The sequence below is a fragment of the Drosophila hydei genome, unplaced genomic scaffold, assembly GCF_003285905.1.
Source record: "Drosophila hydei strain 15085-1641.00,03,60 unplaced genomic scaffold, DhydRS2 tig00000149-arrow-pilon, whole genome shotgun sequence".
Taxonomy (NCBI): Eukaryota; Metazoa; Arthropoda; class Insecta; order Diptera; family Drosophilidae; genus Drosophila; species Drosophila hydei.
In genome coordinates, this window is record NW_022045678.1 from 5243302 (window position 1) to 5267480 (window position 24179).

The window sequence follows — 24179 nt, forward strand, 5'->3', positions numbered from 1 at the left end:
ATGATTTAATTTTAAATGATTTGATTAATTAATGCGCATTAATTATTATTTTGTAAAAAGCCACAAAAAATTTTTTGATTGACATACGCATTTGTTTTGCACTCTCAATCCGCTTTTTTTTTTGGGTAACAATATTTTTGAATAGAAATAAAATAGATAGATGGGCACAAACCACCCCGTATGTTTGGCTGGGCGGGGCCCAAAGGTGCGCGCACCATTGCAAAGCGCGTGAGCGAGATGGCATAGTGCTCGTGTCGCATTTCGCACCGCTCTGTTGCACACGCTCACAAACTCGTTTCGAGCGTCGTGCGCTCTCTCTCTCTCTTTCCCTCTTGCTCACATACACATTGCCGAGATTTTCACTCAGAAGTGAAAAAACCGAACTCTTGGAGTTCACTCGAACAGTCGCCGAACCGTTGCTTAGTTCAGTTCACTCGAGCTACTCAAGGCGTACGCAGCGAGGCACGCCGAGCGGAAGAATACATACATATATATAAAATAATATATCTTCCATATAATACGCGAGTGTGTGAATGTGTGAATGCGTATGATATACGCTTATCAAATGACAACGCATTAAGTTTCAAAACAGACTAAATAAAAAAAGTAATTAGAGTTCAGTACTTACCAAATAGTTGTGCAGAAATTCTCGCAAAATGGTCACTCTAATGCCATATAACTATGCAGCGCCCCGTTGCGGATTAATTGATAAAATGATTGAGCCAAAGGTAATCAATAAAACAAATAATAATTATAGTCTAAGCCAAATCATGTTAAATACAAGAGAAGCCTTAAAGGTGTCGCGGTTTACGGTTAGTTTCTTTAACTCAAACTCGATGCTCTTTAAAGCTCTTGCAACTTTTACGTCGAGTCTGCGGCTTTTCCGTCGGTTAACTTTATTGCTTTTATTGTGGTTTATCTGTGGGGCTTCTCCATATTTGGGCACAGTGTGACAAAGTCTACATAAAGCTTGGTTCAGTACTGAAAGATGAAATGATTTAAAACAAAAAAAAACCGTTGCTTAGAAATCAGATGATGATCATAATACAATATGCTTCGTGTTAAAGCCAATTGCGAATATGTTAGCTAAAGACGACCACAAAGTAGGAATTATACAATTCTCTTTGAGAGCTCAGGAAACAGTTTTGCTTAGCAGAGCTGTGTAATTAACATAATTTTATTTGCTTAAAATAATTCATTTCACTGAATTTATTTAGTACAGATAAATATATAAATGTTCAAGCATAAATATTATATAAATAATATAATGTAAATATATGTATGCTCCCTGTAGTAGGAGAAGGAACATGTACAGTTATTTGTTATTTGCTGAAAAGCTTACCTTCATGATGTCCCATCCATATCACGTATTAGTCTTAGTCTTAGTCTAAATTCGTCAACATTCAAAGTAGGCCATGTTCCCTCTATATTTATGAATGGAAATTCAATAGGTACGTTTCCAATTTGATATTTAAAGTTTATTGTTAAACAATTTGTTTATTGCCTAGTATAAGACTGATTGCAAATAAATACAGCAAAATTAAAAAAATATATATTTAAAGTAAAAAAAAATTAATGTTGTAATTTCTCCTACATATATACATATTATAAAATATATAATATATGGATTCCATAATTCATGGCTAATTAGCTGCATCATTAAATATTATTTGGATTCCCCTTTATTTTAATTTAAGTAATTTTCACTCAATATCTGCGATTATTCTGTTAATTGAATCAATTAGTCCCAAAAATTTTCAAAGAAAATAGCGTAGGCAGTTGAAACCATTCTGGCCTTCCCTTGACTGGGCCACAGCTGCTCGTCTCGTCGACTTGTTTGCCTGATTTAATAGAGCCACAGACTAGCTACAAAAGTCGACAAGTTTTTTATGGGTGACTCTGCGCACTTGGCTAAAACAAAGTCGAGGCAATGGGCAAGCGAGACTTTGGGCCCAAGTATTTTTGTCGCAGCGTCACGAACCGCTTGGGCCAATGAGTGGGGCAAACGGGCTTTAAGGCGAAATATTAATAGAGCATAAATTACGGCACTGAGGGAGTTGAACAGTTGAGCGGAGCAGCGGAGCAGCTGAGCCGTTGACCGATCGACCAGTTGGGGCTGGAGCTGGTGCCTTTTTCTCTTTCTGGGTTTATGACAATTTAAGGAGCTTGGCCCATACACAAAAAGAGAAGAAAACAAAAACAAATGATGAAGCAAAAGGCCAAAACGTGTTTGGCGACATTAATCACATTTTAATTAAGTATAAGCCGTAATCGTAAAAATTAACACGCCATAATTCAACTGCGACAATGCGCTGCATGTAATTTATGTGCCACCAGCCACCAGCCACCAGCCGCCAGACAGAAAGAAAGAAAGAAAGAATCCCCCTCTGATCCATCTGAGCCACTCAACCATTCAACCACTGAGCAAGCAGTCAAAATATTGATTATGGCCGCAGCGATTGACACTTGGCGATTGTCGATTGTCCCACGTAATTAACGTGCCAAAGTGTTAAGGCGCATAGGTCGTGGCCCCACAGACAACGAAAACAACAACAACAGCAATAAAAACAAGTAAGAGCAAGCAGACTGAACGACTAGCGAATACCCTGGACAGTCGCACAACCAATTGCGCCTTGAAATCAATGCCTAAACATATTGTAAAATAGGCAGAGAAATACAAATGAAAATATAAATTAGAAAATCCAAAAATGCCATATTAAGCACACAAATCGATATTTATATAACATGTGAAATCGATAACAAATTATCATATACAATTAACAATATATTTAGTATAATATTAGCTTTAATTTAGTCACCTGTCACATTTGCAGCCTACGTGCTTAAGAACCCTCAGTAATCAGTACAGGGTATGTCAACGACAACAACAACAACAAGCAAAGTACAAATGACAACAACGCGAGGGAGCTACAAATTTTTGTTGTTTATTTCGATGTTTATCGGTTAGAGGCTTAGTAGGGTCCGAGCCACAGAGCCACGGAGCCATAGCCAGAGCTCGGGTCCAAACGAACGTTGCAGGCGGGCAAGTTAATAAAAAATTTGTCGCCGTCTTCGTTGTCTTTTGTGTGTGTGTGTGTGTGTGCGTGCGTGTGTGTGTGTGGTTTGTCTGTTTTAATCTTCTTCTAAAGCAGCAGAGAGACAAAAGATTACGATCACAGGAATTTCGTTAAAGATGCTCAAAACAGGTCTTTATATAGTAACTGCCTCCCTCTCTATCTGTCTCTCTCGGCCATTCTATCACTCTCCCTCTCTCTCTCTCTCTGTTGCTGTCTCGTGATGAGCAGGCAGCCTCCTTGTTTCTGTGTTAATGTTTACGTTGTCAGCTTGTGCCATAAATTAGTTTAGTAAAAGGTTGCGTTGCATTCGGTTTTGCATTCGTGTCTCTCGGATTCAGTTGCTGCCTGCCCCCAAAGCCCAAACTAAAATCAAAACCAAAACCAAAACACAGCATCGTGCAACACGCAAACCCATTCCCTACCCGCCCCCCTTGAACAAATATGCAGCTGTGCCGCAGCGCGTCATTAAACGCTACCGTTGAAAGTCCGTTGAAAATAAATTTGCCAAAATGCAAAAAGTGAACTTCCAAAATATGATGGACACTGCGAGCGTGCGTGCTTGTGTGGCCAATGGAAGCTGCTCCCAAAAAAGAAGCAGGACGACACTCAAGCGGCTCACGAATGCCCGATCAAAGTCAAAATTCCAGCAGCTTTGCCTGCTGTAGGTAAGCCATCATCAGGGAAGACCTAGTGATGCCCCTCATCCGGCTTCCGTTTCACATAATAACTTCCTTCGCTGCAATCCTCTATGGCATTCCTTGGCATTTTATCCAGTTTGAATCTTGCTTTCAATGATTTTTATATGTATTTCTGCCTTCTTCAGTTTCACTCAAAGACTTCAATTAAATCTTCTAATTGCTTTTCTTGGATTGCCTTCAGTTTTATTTCTTGTTCAATTTCTTATTATTGTGAAGCTTCTTCTCTTTTCATTTCTGGTTGTAGCTAGTTGCTTACATCATTTTATATTCTTTTTGGTAGAATTTCCTTAGCATTTTCTACCTGAATACATAGCAAATGTTATGCATATATTCTCGATCTGAGTCGATCTTGCTATTCTGTCAGTTATCTCTTGCCATCTCTTATCTAAATATACACAAATTTATATTTTCCATTCAATTGAAGCTTGTTGCAGTCATCATGCGCCTTTAGTTTTGCTCCTTCGGAGCTCCTTTCGGCTATGACTTTAAACATTTCTAAAACCACTTTGCGAGCTATCTTTGTGCAGACTTCTACATAGTATTCATTTTTCCGCTCTTAAAAATAACTTTTAATGCTTTTTAGACTCTTTCATACTAATACTTTTCTTGTAAATTCTTTGCTCTGTCATTTTTCGCCTCTCTGGCTCTTTGCACCTGGGATCTAGGCTTAGTGATAACTACGGCATTAGCTTAAAATCTTTGCCTCAAGGTCGTAGGCCTTGGACAATTCTGTCCTGTCTTCTATCTCTTCTGATCATTATATATACTTTACGATCTTTTTTTTTTGATTTTTTACATCACTCCTCAACTATTTAGTTTCCAATTTTCTACTTTGTACACCTTCTAAGTCTCTGAATACCTATTTCATTTAATTTTTTTTCGATTCTTGTCAACATTTCCAATGCAAGCAAAAATTGTCATTGGAATAGAAATCTTGGGGTTCTGCTGTCTTTAGCGCTCATCTCTGCAGTTTCTTTCTTGCTCTAGAATCGCTTATTGTATCTTTAATCCTTTGCCTCTTGGTCTCTTGTCATCATCGGTTGGCTAATGTTATAGCTGGCCTGTCTCAATTAACTGACATTTCGTTCAGCGGCTTAGCTTGACTTCTGCCGCTTCTATCGTTAGCTCGCTGGAGCCATTTGGGGCCACCTGCTGGGCGCACCCTCCGTGGCAATTTGTTGGCCATTCGTCACATGGCCCCCCAATTGGGCAATTGGGCAATGGCGCCGAGATTGGGAGCGCTGTCAACCCATCGAAAAGCCGGTCAAAAATATTCCCACGCACGTTAAATTCGCTGGCGCAGCGAATGCTGAATGCAAATTATGTAAAATGTGCTGTTTTTTCCCCCTGTTTTATTTTTATTATTTTCGTTTTTTATTGTTTTTTATTTTTTTTGTCTTACTTTGCTTGCATTGCGTCGCAAAAGTGAGCTTTTGGCGACGAAAACGCCTGCCTCAGCGGAACCACCACGACGAGGTGTTGGAGCAAATGGCATTGTTTATAAACAACGGCCAAATCGCTCGAGACTCTTGTATAATAATATATGCCAACCAAGTACAGATAATCCTTGTGTCTTTTATATATATCTTATATATTTTATTTCATTTCCATCTTTCTGTCTCTCTCTCTCCTTACTTATAGGTTAAGCGTCCCAAAACAGAGCACACGGATACACATGAACGCAATCGGTAAGCTTATATGTATTTGTGAATAATTATTGCTTGAATGATTGAATGATTGATGGCCTAGCAAGGGCTCTAAGAGCTGAGCTTAAGAAAAAAGTCGCGATTCTGGCGAAAGCTGTGTTCACTTCCACTCGCTTGTGTGGAATATGAGTGGAAATATTTTTTAATTTATTTAATTTATGCTTTGACTATACATACAAACTAAAATCGATGAACAATATGGGCACTATCTCATCACAAAACTAACATAAAGCTGAAGCTATAAGGCGAATACAAAACTCTGTAAGTTTTTAATTGGATTTGTAAGAAGATGTTACACTCTAAAAGTGGTAAGGCAGAGCGAAAATTAATGAATGACTTAATTAGCTACAATTTTAAAGAAATCTAATGTAAATACATTTTGTTGAAACATTCTTAAGATTTCCTGCAGAGTCCTAATCTCTCTTATAGAATTCCTTTGTAAAGTGGATCAATGCCACTGATAATATTTTTTGTTAAACATTTTTTGTTTGAAATTCACTTGATATGTGAATTTGCTATTTCTATATCGAATCCACTAAGAGCATAGATTTTCACAGCTTCGATCCACATAGTACCTGCTGGTCGAAGCATGTGTTAAAGACGCTGGTTGCAGCTGTAAGCGTAGACAATTTGTAACAGTTATCTACCATATTTTCTCTAAGAGTCCTCTTCACACTTGCCGCTCAACAAGTGTCCACGAAATGCGACAAATTTCAATTGCTTTGCATTTTGCATGTGACCCTTAAGATCTTTAGGAGCGCCCTCAAACACATGCGCCGTTCAAAAGCAGTTCGAGAATTCAAGGAATTTCTCGCATGCCTGAATTGAAAAAAAAAATATATATATATATATATATATATATATATATATATAAATATATATTGAGAGAGAGCGTCAGAGCACTTAACACTTGGCTGGCAGCAAAAGGGGGCGAGAGCGACCGGACCATGCCCAGCTACTTAAGGGGCTTAGGGCGGCTTAGCTGGTTGCTTTTAGGGCCTATTAAATGCAGCTCCTTTTGTTGTAGGTGCTCGGTGGCAACTGCTTAGCCACATTTTCCATTCGCTCATTTATTCAAGAAACAACTTAAAATACAAATCATTTTGTATAAATATTTTGAATGGCCTGCTGCAGCGCACGCGACTTTGTGCTGCTGTCCCTTTCTGTTGAATCCCCATTTTTGGATATTCCCAGTTTTTAGGTGTCAAATTCTCAGGGAAATGGGGCACTTCATTTTACCTATCTAGTCTTAAAATTAAGACAAATTTGATTGGAGCGCATAAAAGATGAAAAATTGCTACGAGAAAAACATTTTCTTCAAAAGGGGAAAGTGAAACAAAATACTCAATTTAAGGCCACCAAGCCTAATGTAGTCGAATGCCTGGTTTGCAGCGGGGTATTCCACAAGGAATTTAAAAATAAGTGAAATTATTATTATTGGCTTGGGAAATTTAGCAGCCGGAAAAAGTCGAAATTGATTTGATTTGATAAATAATTTTTCTACTGTAAAATAGTTTTATATGTATTCGAAAATGAATTTGGATTAAATAAATATTGAACTTACGAAATGAATTGAAATGAAATATAAATTTATTATAAGAATTTTTCTACTGAGAACATTATTGACAGCCATTTAGTCTTACCTAGAACCGTCCATAAATTAAAGAGTATAAACTCGAATAAATCACGCACAGACAAGTCATATTTTTGAGGGAGTTCTTTTTACTTTAATTTAATTGCGGAACGGAGGAAGGATTGAATTACCAAACCAGCAATTGTGAGATTATTTAAGTGATTTCTCATTTTTCATTGCTTTCAATTTAATTTATTCGATTTGCTTTGCTTTGCTATTGGAGTTGTGTTTTTATTGAACTCGTCTCTCTTTCGGAATTAGTCTACTTAATTTGTTTGGCAATTGTTGAGCTACAGTCGAAGTCAAAGTGGAAGCCGAAGCCGAGGCTGAAGCAGATCCAACATTTGTGGCACACATGCTAACGCCTTAACGGGACTGTTGTTGCACGCACATGCTGCCATTGGAATGGGTTTGGGAAAGGGACCTGGAATGGGTAAGGGAATTGGAATTGGAATTGGGAATTATTCGTATGGCGAGCCACTCAAGTGGCTACGAGAAGGCCTTTCAAATGATTTCCTTTTTTTTTTTTGGTTTTCTGTTTAGCGTAGAAAAATATTTATAACACTTGACAAGATTTTGAAGAGCGCGCAGGCGACACACTTGACTTTTTCTTCTTTTTTGTCGGGGGCTTCCAAGCAGACGACGACAATAACAACGACAACGTGCCGTTAATTTTATGGCTGTTTAAAGATTATTGGAAATTATTTTATGAGTTTACTTAACGAGCAAAACGTTTATGTTTCGCCTTCTCTCTATCGGACTCTGTGTTTTGTTTTTGAGTCAGCTCCAGTCGGCGGTTGGCTTAAGGATTAGGAAGGGAATACATTCATGAGACGCGCTAACCTTTATAAAGACAGAATAGAAAAAGAGAAGGCTTAAGACAAATATTGAAGTCTAGCCTCAAGAGAATGAATTAAGGTCAAGTCTTTAGATTTTGTATAAACTACGAGCAACGCCTCTCAGCACGCCTACGTCTTAGCTGTTACCTAAAGAAGAGCAGCTAAGTTATATGAACATTTCAGATTTTTAGCTCTTACAGCTTGAGCTAGGCATCAATCTTCAATCAATCAACAATCATCAATCTTAACAACTTAAGCTGATGACTGATTATACAAAGCAATTACCATATAGAACATCTAACACATGTCTTATAGGACCTATCAGTCTTCAGTCAGTCAATCAATATCAATCTTTGAGCTAATCTGACTTTGCATACTTTTAATGACTGCAATGTTGACCAAGTATTCAGCTAGGTGTTACAGCTTAAGCTGTGCTCTAGTCTTCAATCAATGCGCAGCTCAATCATTCAGCGTCAATCAGCCAAAATGTTATTTTTCGTTTGCTTCAAAAACTTTAACTAACTCCGCTATCATTTGTATTTATTGTAGTCTCTGCCAAAGCCAACAACTGCAACAGCAACAACAACAGCAACAACAGCAGCAGCAGCAACAGCAACAACAACATCAGCAACAACAACAGCAGCAGCAACAAGCCCACTCAAACGCCGTGTTGGCCACCAGCAATGGGCCCAGCAGTGCCGGCGCCAGCGTGGGCGTTGGCATTAGCGTGGGCGTGGGCGTGGGCGTGGCGGGTCAATGCAGTCCCCTAGGCATTCTGCCGCCTCAAATCCAGCCGCTGCAGCCAACGATTGGGCACTACGCCAGCAACAACAGCAACAGCAACACCAGCAACAACAACAACAACAACAATAGCAACAGCAACAGCAACAGCAACAACAATCCAAATCCAAATCCAAATCCAAATCCAAACCCGAGCAGCTGCAGTCTGGCCTCCAGCTTTGCTCAATCGGCCAGCAGCAGCTTCTCCACATATCAGCAGCCCAGCAGCGAGGAGGTGGGCGTGGTGGGCATGTCCCACTGGACGCACGAATCAGCGCCCGTCAAGTCCGAGTCGCGCAGTCCGAATCAGCTGCATACGCTGGACAATGGACAGTCGGCTGCCGCGGCTGCTGCGGCAGCAGCTGCTGCTGCCAATCTCTACGGCTGCGCCGAGAGCAGCGCAGCAGCAGCGGCGGCTGCAGTGAACAGCTCAGCGGCAGCAGCCGCCGCAGCCGCTGTCTACGACAGCAAGCACGACTACTACTACTACAACAGCATGCAGCAGTACACGCCGCCGCCTTTCTACTCCGGCTACGGCACGCCGTATGCGGCGGCAACCACAGCAGCGGCAGCTGCGCGCAGCGCCAAAATGGAGCCGAGTGCAGCGGCAGCAGCAGCAGCCGCGGCCTATCTGACGCCCAGCTATGCGAGCGCTGGCAACGGCGGCCAGGCCAACAACAATGCGCAGCTTTATAGCAATCCGTATGCGGGCTACAACAACTTCGGGCAGCAGGATTACGGGGGGTACTACAACGAGCAGTATGGCAATTATTATAACCCGGCCAACTACTCGCCGTATGCGGTCAGCTCGCCCAGCTCGAGTGCCAGTCATGGGTTCCATGTGGCCACTGCCTCGTCGAATCTGTCCGAGAGTCCGACTGATACGCACTCAACGACGCCTGTGCATGTGGCCAATCAGTCGCCGCACTCCCCGCTGCCTATCTCAATGTCGCCCAATGCGGGCGTGGGCATTGGAGTGGGCGTGGTCGGCGGTGCGTCTGCTGCAGCAGCTGCAACGCTCAACTCCAGCGGCGGCAGCAGTGTCGGCTCCACATCCGCATCCAAATCCACGCCCACTGGCAAAACAGGGCGAGCGCGTGGTCGGCGTCATCAGCAGCCAAGTCCGACACGCAGCACCGCCTCGGATACGGGCAACAGCGAAGCAGTGAAGCCGCCGGAGCGTGTGTTCATCTGGGATTTGGATGAAACGCTGATCATCTTTCACACCCTGCTCTCGGGCAGCTACGCGAACCGCTACACCAAAGACCACAGCACACTGATGACTATTGCGTTCCGCATGGAGGAGATGGTGTTCAACATGGCCGACACGCATTTCTTTTTCAACGAGATCGAGGAGTGCGACCAAGTGCACATCGACGATGTTAGCTCCGATGACAATGGCCAGGACTTGAGTAGCTACAACTTTGCCACAGACGGCTTCCACACTGGGACCCCGCCCGGTGCTCCGCCCAATCTCTGCCTGCCCACCGGCGTGCGCGGCGGCGTCGATTGGATGCGCAAGCTGGCCTTTCGCTACCGCAAGATCAAAGACATCTACAACAGCTACAGGGGCAAGTGAGTATCAAAGATCGGGCACTCTGCAGGGAAGCTTTTACTTATGCCACTATCTTACTCCTCTTTCAGCGTGGGCACCCTTTTGGGCCCTGGGAAGCGTGATGCTTGGCTGCAGATACGCTCGGAGATCGAGGTGGCCACCGATAACTGGGCCACGCTTTCACTCAAGTGTCTCAGCATGATTGCCCAGCGCGAGAACTGCATCAATGTTCTGGTCACCTCCACGCAGCTGGCGCCGGCGCTGGCCAAGGTTTTGCTCTTTAACCTGGGCAGCATATTCAACATTGAGAACATCTACAGTGCACACAAGATCGGTAAGTCCAGTGGAAGTGGCCCAGGGGAGTTGCTCGATTCAAATTCCAATTCACTTTTAGGCCAGGAGACCTGCTATGAGCGCATTGTCACGCGTTTCGGAAGAAAGAGCACCTACGTGGTCATTGGGGATGGCGCCGAGGAGGAGTCTGCCGCCAAAGCTATGAACTTTCCCTTCTGGCGCATCTCCGCTCACAGCGATATACGTGCTCTTTACACGGCCCTCGACATGGGCTTCTTATGAAAGGCTTATGGCGTTTGCAAACGCGCACAAATCGCTAGCGTTTCGCGTGCGTTTCTCGTGCAGTTTTGAGTACAAAAAAAAAGAAAACAAAAAGAAAATGGAAAGAAAGTACTTTAATTTATTTATGTATATGTGTGTGAGACAAAACTGTAAACCAGCGCAAAATAATTTAATTATTTTGTTAACAAACCAATTATTCATTAATGCCAAGACTTTTTATTGTATTATATAGATTTTTTAAATTTAATCAACACAACAATTTTTCAAGCAGCAACACGGGAAATTGTTTAATTTTATAATTAAATGTATTGTAAATTAATGACTAACTTTGTCCAGACGACGAAATACCCTATAAATAACTATATATATATATATATACATATATATATATATATACGTATCTAGCACATTAGCGTAGACAAACAATGGAATGGCAGATGAGAAGAGAAATGTGTGGGAGTGAAGAGGGAGAGAGCAGCGAAGATGGAGAACAAGAGAGGAGATCAAAGCCGGAGCAAACACAACAAAAATTAATAAGTAGTTAACGGTTTTTAGTTTAAAAATCAAAGAAAAAACTTAAAATTAAACAACGTAGTATTCAAATTTTAAATAACTATGATAGCTGCATATATTAAAACTATATTTAAAATATAAAAACAAATAAAAGCAACAACGCACTGTATTAAAAACAACAAATGGCGTTTCTCTTTAATTTAAACCTAATTTAATTTAAATTTGAATTACTTCAAATTTACGCGCGTTTTAGGCAATTTTTGCAGCAGCCAGCTTTTGTCTACTATCACTTTGCACTGCTTGGCCTGCTTTATTGGTTCGAAACCCAGCTGACAAATCCAAAAATATGCAGTGAGCTGCCACTCTGTTCAAATTAACGGTAGCCCAGTTGAGTCCAAGGAATGCACTGCAGCATTAGCATCAATAATGCTTAATATTGTAAAATGAAACGCAAAACGGCAAATGGAGCGTGAATAACGGCTGCTGTGTACATACATACGCCTGTGTATAGATATGTGAGCGTTTATATAAATCTGTGTTGTAAAAGTACGTCAAATTAACTATAATTTTATAAATAAATATCAAAAGCGTCTAAATACACACATATATAGAATATTGCCAAGTGCGAAGCAAAATGAGTGCGATTTTGTGAGAGAAGGCAAAAAAAAATGTGGCTGATTGGGGATTTTTTACAAAAGCTTTAAAAAATACCACGATTAATGCAACTTAGAAGTAGGCTGATGGTTTTGTGTGTTTGTAATAAAAAAATGGAAATGTAGTTTAAATAACTAAATATTAGTGCATATAAATATGGCTGGAGCTGTCAGTTGTTTGCTGAATGGTTTACTAAATGTATCTTAATTGTATTGTGTTCGTTTCGAAACCGAACTCAAAGTGTTTTGCCTATCTTCAAATAATGGGAATTATTTGCTGAGTGTGACCGCATCGGTTTTTTTTTAATACCAATAAGTATTTTTTAATAGCATTTGAGTACGCAATCTTGCTAACGCTTAGCAAAAATTAAAGGACAGAAACGACCTTAAATACACCACAAATTAAAATTGCAAGAAATTTTCCAAGACTTTGCTCCGCCCAATTACTAATTGGAATCTCACAGCTCAATTAGTTAGCCTCGCATGCGGCGGAGGAACTTGTTGCAAGGTGTGAAAAACAACATCGAGAGAGTTTAATTGAAAAGCGTTGCAGCCCCAACGCCTGAGACTTATCTGTAGGCCTCTACCTGACGAAATCTGTTGCTGAGTCGTGCGTCCAGCCGAAGAAGTCGTTAACTATGATTTGTAATCTGTGTAAAAGGCACATCCATTGGGGTGGGGAGTTGCAGCTATAAATGAGGATGCGCTCGTGTTGGATAATGATAAATTTCGCATGACGCGTTCTGTTGTAAAATTTTATCGCCATCGCTCAAATCAATTTTTATTATTTTATCGTCGACGCCTGCTGAAAGCCGTATAAAAAACAACAAGACAACATGTTGTATGCCCTGCGTGCAAGAACTGCTTGCAGAACCCATTGAATCCCATCTCATAACTAAGCTCCACTGACGAGGCAATCCATTGCGCAGGAGTTGGCCAAGCAGCCCCAATTCTCATGCTCATTCGCATTCCATAGAGCGGCCCTTCATAGTTCTTCCCTCCCAAACCAGAACAATAGACCTCAACGTTAACAATGCACAAATCATTATCAGTAATTATGCATTGTTCGCGGTGCAGGAGGCAGGAGGCGGAAAGCAGGAGGAAGAAGGCAGGATCTGGGCGAGTTGCTTGCTATTGCTTGATTACAGCTGGCCTTGAACTGCCCTCAATCTAAATATATATATCTATATGTGCTATATTTGTTTCTCGCAGTGAAAAGTATATGTATTCTGCATTTATTTACTTTGTCTTTATATTCACTTTATTTTTCATTTCAACCTCAACACTTAAGGCTTGAATTTTGTTATTTTATGCAATCAGCTCTTAGGTATTGCGCAAACTGTTTGCGCAATTAAATTGTCTAATGCTTGATTTGGTTGAAAATCTAAAGGAATTTTACTTCGAACAGAAGGCTAAAAGGAAACGTAGCCAATTGCTGCACTGTTTACCAGGAAATTTACAAATTAGTTGTTAAGACAAGAACAACACCCTTAAAGCTGAGCAGCTATTAGTATGCATAAATCAGTTAGACAACTCCAGCAGAGGGAGAGCAAAATAACCTGCAGTTGCAGTGGACGTCGAACAAGTAACTTTTGTTTAAAGTGAGCCTCCTTAATAAAATTTTAATAAAATTCGCATCCAGCTCCAGTATTTAAATTTGCCATATCACAAGTCTCAACTACTTAAGATATGTTTTTATTTAAATTTTTTATTCAAAATCAAAAATGTTTATGAATTGTGCTTTCAAGTCTTAAGCTTTTGTATCTTATGTTCATATGGACAGGCTGACGGATAAGAAGACTACTTCTGCCTGCCACATACTTTTTCTTAAAAATATTTATAATATAAATTTATATATAACTATCACTTAAATAAGGAACAAATTTAAACTGATCTAGGTGGACTAGCTTGAACTCCGTGTCAAGCATACATTTTCGATCAATCTGAATCAATCAAACTTTAAAAATAAATTAAAATGGGTATATCAGACCATCTAAAAGCAGACTTTTTTTGTGCCTTGCAAAGGGTCAAAATTTATTTATCTTTTTTAATACTATATATTTGTTAAAATTATTGATAAAGTTTGATTGAATTTATTTAATTTCAAAAACATATTTTAACGAATTGCCTTTCTTTCAATACATTATACATTTTATGAATACATAATTAAAACTTGAAATAAATTTGAAAGTTTGTTCAAAATTGATGAATTGATGTCTTCGACTTCTCGAACTTCGGTAATGCCATTTATGATCAATTTAAATTTTGACAACATCTGGAGCGGCCCTCGCATCGAGGGCTTTGCAATGCTCTCACAGCGCAAGTCGTTGGCGTTGGGTCATAAATTAAACTGCATTTGGCTATTTTTGTGGTCATTAGGCGCGGCTGCAGTTTGTCTGGTTGCTGTGCTCTCTGCAGCCCGCCTGTCAGTTGGTCAGCCTCCTCTTCTGACTTGGTCCTGTTTCCTTTTGGCTACAACAATAACAACGACTAAGACAAAACGCAACACAAGTTTTAATGAAGTCTAGCCATGAGTTCTAGTTGAGTTATGTCTGGGCTGACTTGAGAGTTCATACGGAAATGGCATTATGAGTTATGCCTGTTGCCTGTTGCCTGTTGCCTGTTGCCTGCGCCCACACTCACTCTCACTCTCTTTCTTACTATCCCCTCTCTCACACTCCCTCTCTCTCTGCCCGTCTCTCTCGTTCTGAGCGTGTGCTACAGTTCAATTAACATAATTAATGTGCGTGTCTTTCTGGCTAAGAGCGCTTTGATGCCGCTGCTGCTGCTGCTGTTGCCGGCCAAGTCTTACTTGCATTTAGGGCCTGCTGTCAACATGTTGCGCGTGGCATTATGATATACACTGTAAATTGTTTCACTGGCAATTGAAAATTTTGAGCTGCTTTCATTGCCTTTAAATTATGCAAAAACTTAATTCGAATTGTCAATTTAAATTATTATATCTTCTAGAATGTACCACAATTTCTGACAGTGCATTTTTCGCTTTAATGATGTTTCCAATAAATGAATATTTATAAATTTACTGTTTACTTTTAAATATATATTATTTTTTTATTTTTTAAATATGCTTAGCATTCAGCAATAATTTTACACGGAATCTTAATTCTAGCTAAATACTATTGCATCATTTTTTACAGTGCACATTTCGCATTTCATTACAACAATTTGGCTGGGCTTATTGAAGTCTCGTTGAGGCCTCAGTTCCAGTACTTCAGTTTTGCACCTTTACACTGCTCGCTTTATGGATAATTACCAACACTAGACTATATATATATAATGTGTAAATGTATAGCATCTTCAGCTTCACCTGAGAGTCTATAAGTCTTTCGCTCATTTAACAACCAGTCTAATTGCTTGCGTGCCTAATGATTTGGCCCCAATTACAGACCAATTGTCTGCCAACTATCTGACTGGAGCATATCTGTGTTCTTGGGAAAGCCTCATTTACGTCAATTATGCTGGTTATGACTTCGTTTCAAGGCCAACTAAGTTGAGGTTGGCCTAATCGCACATGACACAACTGTTGCGTAACTCTTGAGATGCTTTTCGAGGCTATTTTTAATAGACATGCTCTAAACTCATGCTCATGAAGTAAGCAAAACTTAGCTTCGGGGAAGCATAGACTGGAGCATATAGCATAATATACAGATCCCTATATAAGGATATACCTAATGTAATACTGTTGACAGCTGAGCAGTGTTATTTGTATTTAATACCTAGTTAAGCCCAATCTTAAAGCAACTGCCATGGAATACATATTAACATGGTAGTCGTATATATGCGCCGAGAATCTACTATCCCATTTGGCGCTCTTGACTTCGTCTTCATGTTAAATCAGTTAATAAATATGCAAGTGCCGTGTAACCTACAGACATCAACTTTTATCACTCATTTAACTTTTTCTTTCGCTCCTGCAAGCACCTGCATTGAAGTACTCGCACAACTTAATGCTTTTCAAGAAGCTTACATATAGCTTGTAATACATAGAACTTCTTGCCACCTACTTAAATAAGTTATTGTGGCACAGGAAAAACTTTTCCTGCTGAGAGCTGCCCGCAAGTTTTGATTGAGACAGGTTAGCATTTATTTACTTGCCATTTGATGACTGTGTTGCATGCAAGTAAAAGTTTTGGTCTGCGTTATAGTTGATGCATAAGTGCAGTAGAATGTGGCATGTTCACTAGATGCTCGAAGGTGACAATGGCTGTTGCTGAGGTGTTGACAGCCTAAGCAGCGCAGCGCAGCGCAACGGCGCAGACATGTGTGTGAAATATGATATGCTCATTAGGGGCTGCCCTCTGCAAATGATCCAGCCCCTCTTTGGAGCTGCCCTGAGGGATGGCATGGGGCGCGGTTCGCAAGTCAAGTGCATAAATAAATGGTTGGCGCTCGTGCTCGCTCTCTTTCTTTTATGAGAAAGATGATGATGATTATGGCATTGCAGCGCTAAGCGGCTCGAAAACTGGCGCACAGCTGCGTCCCCGCCATCTGTGATATATCATTTTAAGGCTCGGCGTTACTTATACCTGCGCCCGGGCGAGCACACAGATAGCAAGCCAAGCCTCGTCAGCGAGCGGGGAGTGGGGAGTGTTGAGTGGGGAGGCGGTAGGTGGCGTAGTTGTTGTCGCCTTGCCACCCACCCAGTAGCAATCAAAAGGCCACAAACCGAGCGAGAAATTAAAGCAGTAGGGCAGGCAAAGTAAAGTAGCTCAAAGCGAAGCAAGTTAAAACGTCGCACATTTAACTAGTTTCGTTTTTGTTTTATGCAGACCTCGTATCATTTTATGCTGCAATATGCTGCTTATACACTGCCAAGAGCTACTCACTTGCATGTTAAAATGTGCAGCCTGGTTATAAACGTAAGAAGTATGCTATTAAACAACCCTTAAGCTCTATTAGTTCGACTTTAAGTGTACTTCAGATCTACATAAAGTAGTCAAAGCTTATATGGGCCTATTCTGATTGTGTGGCTCATAAAGTGTCATTTGCTAGGTAGTTGCATATTAGATTTGCAACCACCTTGTAAGAGCTGGAAGTAATGTATTGAGTTAGGTATATATACATTCTATATCGTAAATCCCATGTTATACTTGCAGCCAGTTATTGGAATAAAGTTATTTTGTCTGAACCACTTAAAGAGTTAATGAAGGTCTTATATTTCCATGCTATATTTGCCTTACAGTTGCTAATATCTTTGACTTCACAACTACTCAGGCAGATGTATAACTTTGCAACCTGGTTGTAAGTAAATAAAGTTACTAATATGATACCTTCATAAGTCTCATGTGGCCTGACATGCAGAGATATAGTTTACTTAGGCTAATGGGTGTTTTGTGATAGGTAAATTAGTTATATTATTTACATATATGTATTTCATTTTATAAGTTTATTTGTAGGCTTACTGTTTATATGTTACGAACTCAGATCTTAGAGCATTGGCAATTCGATGCAGCATAGATCGTTTTTGATACCTGCTTTTTATTTTTTGTTGTTAAACCAGTCCGCTTTTATAGTGCGTGTCCAAGCGGCATAATAAATCACTATAACGCCCACCTATGCGAAACTCAGATCAGCGATTAAGTCATCATCATCAACTGCACTCGACACAAAGAAAGAGAGAGCGAGAGACAGTGTGTAGGGAAGAGAGAGTAAGAGAGAGGCCTGGCCACGAGCCAGTGTTGGAAACAATGCGTCGTTGTCGTTGTTGTTAATGTTGATGCTGATGTTAATATTGTTGTTGTTGCTTGAAGCTGACTCGAGGTCAGCCTTGAGTTTGGGTTTGGGCTTAGGCGCCAAGCGCCAAGCGCCAAGCGCCATTGGGTCCAATCATTTAAAATCCAATAAAGATGTTATCCGCCAGACCAAGCAATGAAGTCATTTACAATGTAAGTTTTTATAATGTTAAGAACAGGAACTCAAGTTCTTTTGGTTATGAGCTTAAAAGAAGGCACAGCAAAACTGCTCTAGCCGGAAGATTCCGACTGGCAGACACCGCGAGCACTGCACTGAATGAAGACGAAGATATCGAAAATGTAAGTTTTAGCTTCTAAATATATTTATTTATTATTTTATATATATTTGTACTTATTTAAGTTGTAAGTCTCTGGTTGATAGCATCGACTCGTGCATGCAGGCGGATAGACAGATGGCCAGGCCTAATCAGCTCATCTCATTGTTCTGATCAATAATACAGCGCAGCTTTGACTTAAACTTCGATTAGTCTTATTTAGCACAGATATGAAATTAGTTACGCTTACTTCACTCAATCATACACTCTAATTTAACAGACAAAAATTAACGTAAGGCAAAAATCAATACGAAAATGGATGATGAAGACGATGCGGATGTGTTGCCACCGGCGAATCTAAACACTTTTGCCATACCCAATGAGCCGGACCTGCTGGTGGAATATGAGCTATACAATCCTTCGATGGCCACGCGACGGCTGTACAGCGAGCGCAAACGTCTGATCTACACGGAGGCATTCATCGAGAAGGAACGCCTGGGCACTTTGTCTGATCTTTCTGTGCGAGCGCTGGCTAAACTGGGCTGTCGCTATATTCCCCCGGTAGTAAGACAGGATCCATTAAAGATGCGCATTTTCTACGATGCCTTGGACGTTAATATGCCGCTGCAGGATTGTTACTTCGTAGAAGACTTGCGATTCTGGCGTCGTGTAGTGCTCGCAAAGAGCTCGAACAAGGCACTGTCCCTCAAGAAGATTGACGAATATGACTGGAAAGGCGCAGGCGTGAGCCTCAAGTATGTAGAACTGGTCGAAGCTTGTCCGGCCGCCTATTGGCCGGAGGTGAAGATGGCAAAGCTGGGCCAATTAGTGCAGCCTTTTGTGCGAACTCTTCACATCAAACATTTGCAATCACTTACAGACGATGCCTTTCTACACTTCGTCGAAAGCGAATCGGAGCTGGATGTGACATCCGACGAGGGTGGCTTATCCGATATATCCAGCGACGAGAGGTAAGACGATGCCTTTTAAGTAGGGTGGAAGTAGGGTTGTGTATTAAACATTCGTTCTAGGGACACATCGGAGAGCGGCGAGGAGGAGGGAGAAGAGGAGGAGGAGGCGGCAGCGGCAGCGGCAGCGGCGCTGCTAGAGCAACCACCTAAAAAAAAGCATGAAGATCCCACAGTGCACATCGCTGAAGCCGTTAAGCTGGATGAAAAGCAATCAAAAAACTTGGATTCTGAATCTGATATGCGGAAAACAAAGTCGGTTACGGAGTTGGATATAAAGCGACGACAAGCGCGCGCGGCACGTAACGCGGCACGGCAGCAGCTACGCGAGTTGCGCGCGGAGGCGATGGCCGAGCACGAACGTCGCAAACGACAACGCGTGCTTTTACGAAGAAAGCCCGACCCGCCGCCAAAGTCTAAAAAGAAAAAGAAGAAGGTCAAACAACCCGTCGATGATATTTTCAATATGGATGTGCCCCCAGAGCCGGAAGATGGCGAGGACAAAAAGGCGGATGGACGAAACAAGGAGAAGCTGCTGCGACGCTTTAAGCGCTATGATTATCCAGCCAAGCATTGCCATCACATTAATCTCAGCTTTGTGCGCTTTTTCATACATCTCGTCTCGCTGACCATAGAGTTTCTCGGCCCCGAGATGGATCGCACCTACCATAAGCGACATATGAATTTCTCCTACGATGACATGGTCTATCTGAGCAAGGGTCTGCAACAGTTGCCACAGCTAAAAATATTTCGCTTGAGGAACAGTCGGATGGATCACATTAAGCTGTTGATATTGGCGCGAGTGCTCAAACAGCTGGATTCGCTGGAAGTCCTGGACTTTGGGTACGATCAGCTCAATGATAATTGTAATGTGGCGCTCGAAATGCTACTAGAACGGCCGCGTATGCTCAAGGCGCTCGAGCTAGAGTACAATAGGCTAGAGCGGACTAGTCTAGTGGCTATTGGCCAAGCGCTCAAGTATAATGCAATTGGGTATCCCGATGGCAGTCCTTTGGAGTACTTGGGCTTAGCTCACAATCCAATCAGCGATGTTGGGCTGTCCTTGCTCGTCGGTGACATCATTGGTACCAAGCATGTACAGGAACTGAATATTAATGGCATTGAGACTAGTTCGACCCGGTTAGCAACCATCCTTAGCAGTCTGTTACGCAATCATACGCCGTTGCGTAGTGTGGATATGGCGGCCACTAAGCTTAATTCGAGTACGGGAAATGTCCTGATCTGCGCTCTACAGACGAATCATAAGGTTATTCATTTCGATTGCCGCGCCTGCTGTTTGAGTGAGGAACAGGAGTTTGAGGCAGATATTATTGTGCGCCGCAATAACTTCGAGCTCCAGCATACGTATTTGGGGGATGAGACACAAACGGAGGAGAGCATGTTGAAGTTCTTAGCCGGACTTCGGCATCCCATTTTAACGAAAATAGAATACGAAATGGCGAAGCGTGATGAGTGTATTTTGAATCGTCCAGCCGAATCGTCCAGTGAGCCGGTCGTTGCTGAGGAGCGAGTAGGCGAAGAGCAGGAGGAAGAATATGATATTTGGGCCATGTTTGGTGTCAGGAAGGCAAGTGTCGTCCAACCCGTCGAACAAGAATCTGTGATATCCTCGCATCACAGCGAACGTTCATTCGTCTACAACTCGAATACATTCAACTTGCAAGAGATCCGCGAGCATCTCTATTTACCGGGTCCCGAGAATCGATATTACTATTTTCAGAAGCAAAAGGAAATGTAAAATAGTACGTTGGTTATACAGATTTTATATAGGATAAGGGTATGCAGACTATTATAGTTAGAGAATTAAGTGAATATAAAATATGAAGATTGTAATGGCAACGGAGAGTAGACATAGCTTACAGGGTATATAGCGATTCAGAAGTCTTCATATTTGTTTTTGATCCGAGGACTCATTGTGCTAACAAAATTGTTCACTCCACTTGGTATGTTAACTGTTTGGCTCTAACAAGCTACCAAAATATATCCGGAATATATCAAAGAGTTCCAAATTCATGTTAATTTTTTTTCTTGTTTCAACAGGATTCTAAATTAATTAGCTCTACTAAAACTTGTTTGGTAATTTGATCAACACAGAGAAAGGGGCGGCCCCTTTCTCTCTGTCTGCTTTCTGATTACATCTCATTGCAAGTACTTGACAGCCCTAAGCAGCTATGACTAGGCATTTCTTGCTGGACACACCTGTTGTCGCCAACAATTTGAACGTGCAGTCAACCAACATATTCCGATGGACTTTCCTTTGAAGTGTGTTTGTCGCACTGTTTCTGAAGAGCTTCCGCTTTTGCTGACATGCGAAATCAATTGAAAATACAAATATTCAAGTACAATAATAAATAATAAATAATTATAATAATAGTAGTAGTAGTCGAGCAGGAACCGCTAACAAACACCCACAAGCGACGCTTGCCCAAGTTCGTGTGAATTTATTGCTTAATCATGCGCCTTTTAGCCACACTATTCGAAATGTAAATAAATGCAAATGCTGTTGCACCTTTAAGGTATCTGGTCTCTGTGTTCCCGGTTCCAGGTTCTGTGCGTCTGCTGTGGCTTTGCCTATGTTAACTGGACACACTCACTGCATGTGTGTGTGGGGGGGTTTTTGGCCAGGTGGGCGTACTTCAACTGCAACTACAACTACAACTACTACGATGGCGACTGCGACTGCAGCTCCAAGTAGCTGCTGGGCAAGTGGGTCGAAAACACAGCAAAAAATGGGGAATAACATCAAATAAATCTGAAAACATTTCTCTCATTTGGAGCTATGTTTAAAGATGTCCCTGATTTTGACGACCTTGGTTTGAATTTTTGTTATATACATATACATATATATTCATAAATAAATCTTTTGTTACCATGAACAAAAATATATTCTTTTCTTTCAATTTACCTTAAATTGTATGAGTTTGAAAGAAAGAATTTTTTTATTTTTTTTTAGTATTCAAATACAATTTTTATTTTGTTATATTCCTTTTCTTTCAATTTACCTTAAATTATATGAGTTTGATAGAAAGACTTTTTTATTAATTTTTTTTAGTATTCAAATACAGTTTTTATTTTGTTTAGTCTGAATTGACAAAATTTGTGTTTCTGAATTGTTTTTATTTTTCTACTTTAATCATCAATTAATATATAATATAATATCAATATACAAGTTTATTAATTAGTCGTTGTCGATATTTATTCTTATACAATTAGAAATTGAAAATGTCGCCAGAATTTTACTTATGGCAGTGCTGTGCGATGAGACGTTTCCTGTTTGTTTAATAATAATTATTGTTATTCATTTAAATAGGTAATTTAGCCATTTATAAGCATTTAAAAATTATTTATTGCTTATTTTTCTCATTAATTGAATTTTAACATTTCTTGCTAGAAAAATATGTTTCGAAATTATATTAAAGTTAGCAAATTCTTGTTAAACTTCATCAAGCTGCTGTTTTAATAAAATCAACTGATGAAACTTTACTTTTTATTTAAAATCGAATTTTTGTGTAGCATAAAAAAAAATTTTTTTTTACATTTTTTAGGCGACATTTATGTATTCATTTAATCTTTCAATTTATTGTCAAAGCAAAATTTTCATTGAAATTGCATTTAAAAAATGCAGTTTATGGCCGGAAACTTTTTACTGTGAACTGATGAAACTTTGCTGTTTGTTTTATTTGCTGTGTGGGCGGATTTACTTGTGAAGCACTGCAATTAATATGAGGCACACGCAATAGCAACAGCAATGGCTATAGCAACAGCAGCAACAGCTTGCTGCCACCCACACGGTGGCAATAAAACCCGTTGCCAGGCTTTAACTAATCCACACTTTGCTTGGCGGACATTTCTCAATTTTGTATTTCTATTTTGTAAACGCCGGAAAGTGCAAGTGTATATGTTCTAAATATAGCTCACAACTATAATGTGATTATTTTCATAATTAAATAATATAAGTTAAGCAGAACTCCTGAACATCAATTTTCCACCTCCAAAGCTCCACTGGCGCAACTCAACAATCACCAACGCAACATGTTTGAAGCTTAACAGCGGCTGCCGTTAACATAGCCAATAACTGTTATTCCAACAGAGCGATTTTTATGATGCTCATGATGCTATAGCTTGACTTGGTTATTAAGAATTATTATTTCTTATTTATTTATAATTTTTTGTTTATTATTAAAAGGTTTCTAAAGAGGGCAACTTTTGTGGCGGTCAAATTGATTTGTGATTTAATTATTATATTGCAGGCTTTCTGTTCAAGCAAATTTGAATTAATTTGTCATATGTGTATATGAATTAGAATTCTAAAAAATTTGTTGGTTTGCTTTAAATTTTAGTTTAATTATATATAAATAATTAATTTCTACATCTTATTGAATTCGTCATTATTATTTCATTCATTATGAAATTTATAAAATTCATTGTGTTAAGAACTCGATTGTCCAATTTGAATTTGCTTTCAACGAAAGCTGTGTGGCAGCCACCCCCGCTCTATTGTTAACTTGTTTTGTTGTTGTTTTAAGTCGAACCATTCGGTATGGCCAGTCCGGCCAGCTGGCTGGGTCTTCGAGCAGGTTGGCATCGTGTTCGTCAGTCAGCAAACGAGTCTCGACGCGCGCGGTTCACGAATCGCTCGCTCACAACTTGGCCTGAGCCGACCTGACAACCAAAATTTGATTTTTAATGTTTAATGAAAAAAGAATTAAAAAAAGAATGATGTAAAAATTAAAAACGAATTCAACAAATAGAAAAATAATATACAAATAGTATCTTTTTTGCTAATAATATCTGTGCCGAAGATATATATATATTTGATGAGCTTATACTGAGATCAGGTGTAAGCTTGAAGTGTAGTGCAGTGAGTCCAAGTCGAAGTCGAGTGCGCTCTAAATCGTTTATAGAACGTGTAAAGCGTTAACAGTTCAACAAATTCGTTTGCTATAGGCCCCGAAAACATCATGAGTATTCAGCTGTTGTGCAGCATGCTAATGGAGTTGTAAAAAGAGAAAAGTATGTACAAGCCAAATGAGTGTCTAACTGACTGTCCAATACACTAGTTTTACTCTACAATTCAATCAAATTGCTTAAATCGGCAATCTACATTCATATCTCTAGCAGTGGAGTCAAGA

The 24179-nt window shown here is 40.3% G+C and overlaps 2 protein-coding genes across 3 annotated transcripts in view; both read left to right on the forward strand.

The window, feature by feature from the left end:
* Positions 1-11094, forward strand: part of LOC111592639 (developmental protein eyes absent) — a 28804-nt gene extending 17710 nt beyond the window's left edge. The window contains exons 1-5 of one of the 2 annotated variants that reach the window (XM_023304983.2): positions 497-728; positions 5417-5463; positions 8503-10308; positions 10378-10622; positions 10683-11094. In XM_023304983.2, the coding sequence (XP_023160751.2) occupies positions 657-728; positions 5417-5463; positions 8503-10308; positions 10378-10622; positions 10683-10864 (2352 nt within the window). In that variant the 5' untranslated portion in view covers positions 497-656 and the 3' untranslated portion in view covers positions 10865-11094. Of the gene's footprint in view, positions 1-496; positions 729-5416; positions 5464-8502; positions 10309-10377; positions 10623-10682 lie in introns of those variants that run through there. The other variant, XM_023304984.2, reaches the window with a different exon arrangement.
* A 7159-nt stretch (positions 11095-18253) lies between these two features.
* On the forward strand, positions 18254-21501 carry LOC111592640. The gene is made up of 3 exons (XM_023304985.2): positions 18254-19029; positions 19090-20990; positions 21088-21501. Exons 1-2 carry the CDS (start codon positions 18374-18376, stop codon positions 20783-20785), a joined length of 2352 nt encoding a protein of 783 aa, XP_023160753.2. The 5' UTR covers positions 18254-18373; the 3' UTR covers positions 20786-20990; positions 21088-21501.
* The last annotated feature ends 2678 nt before the right edge of the window (positions 21502-24179 follow it).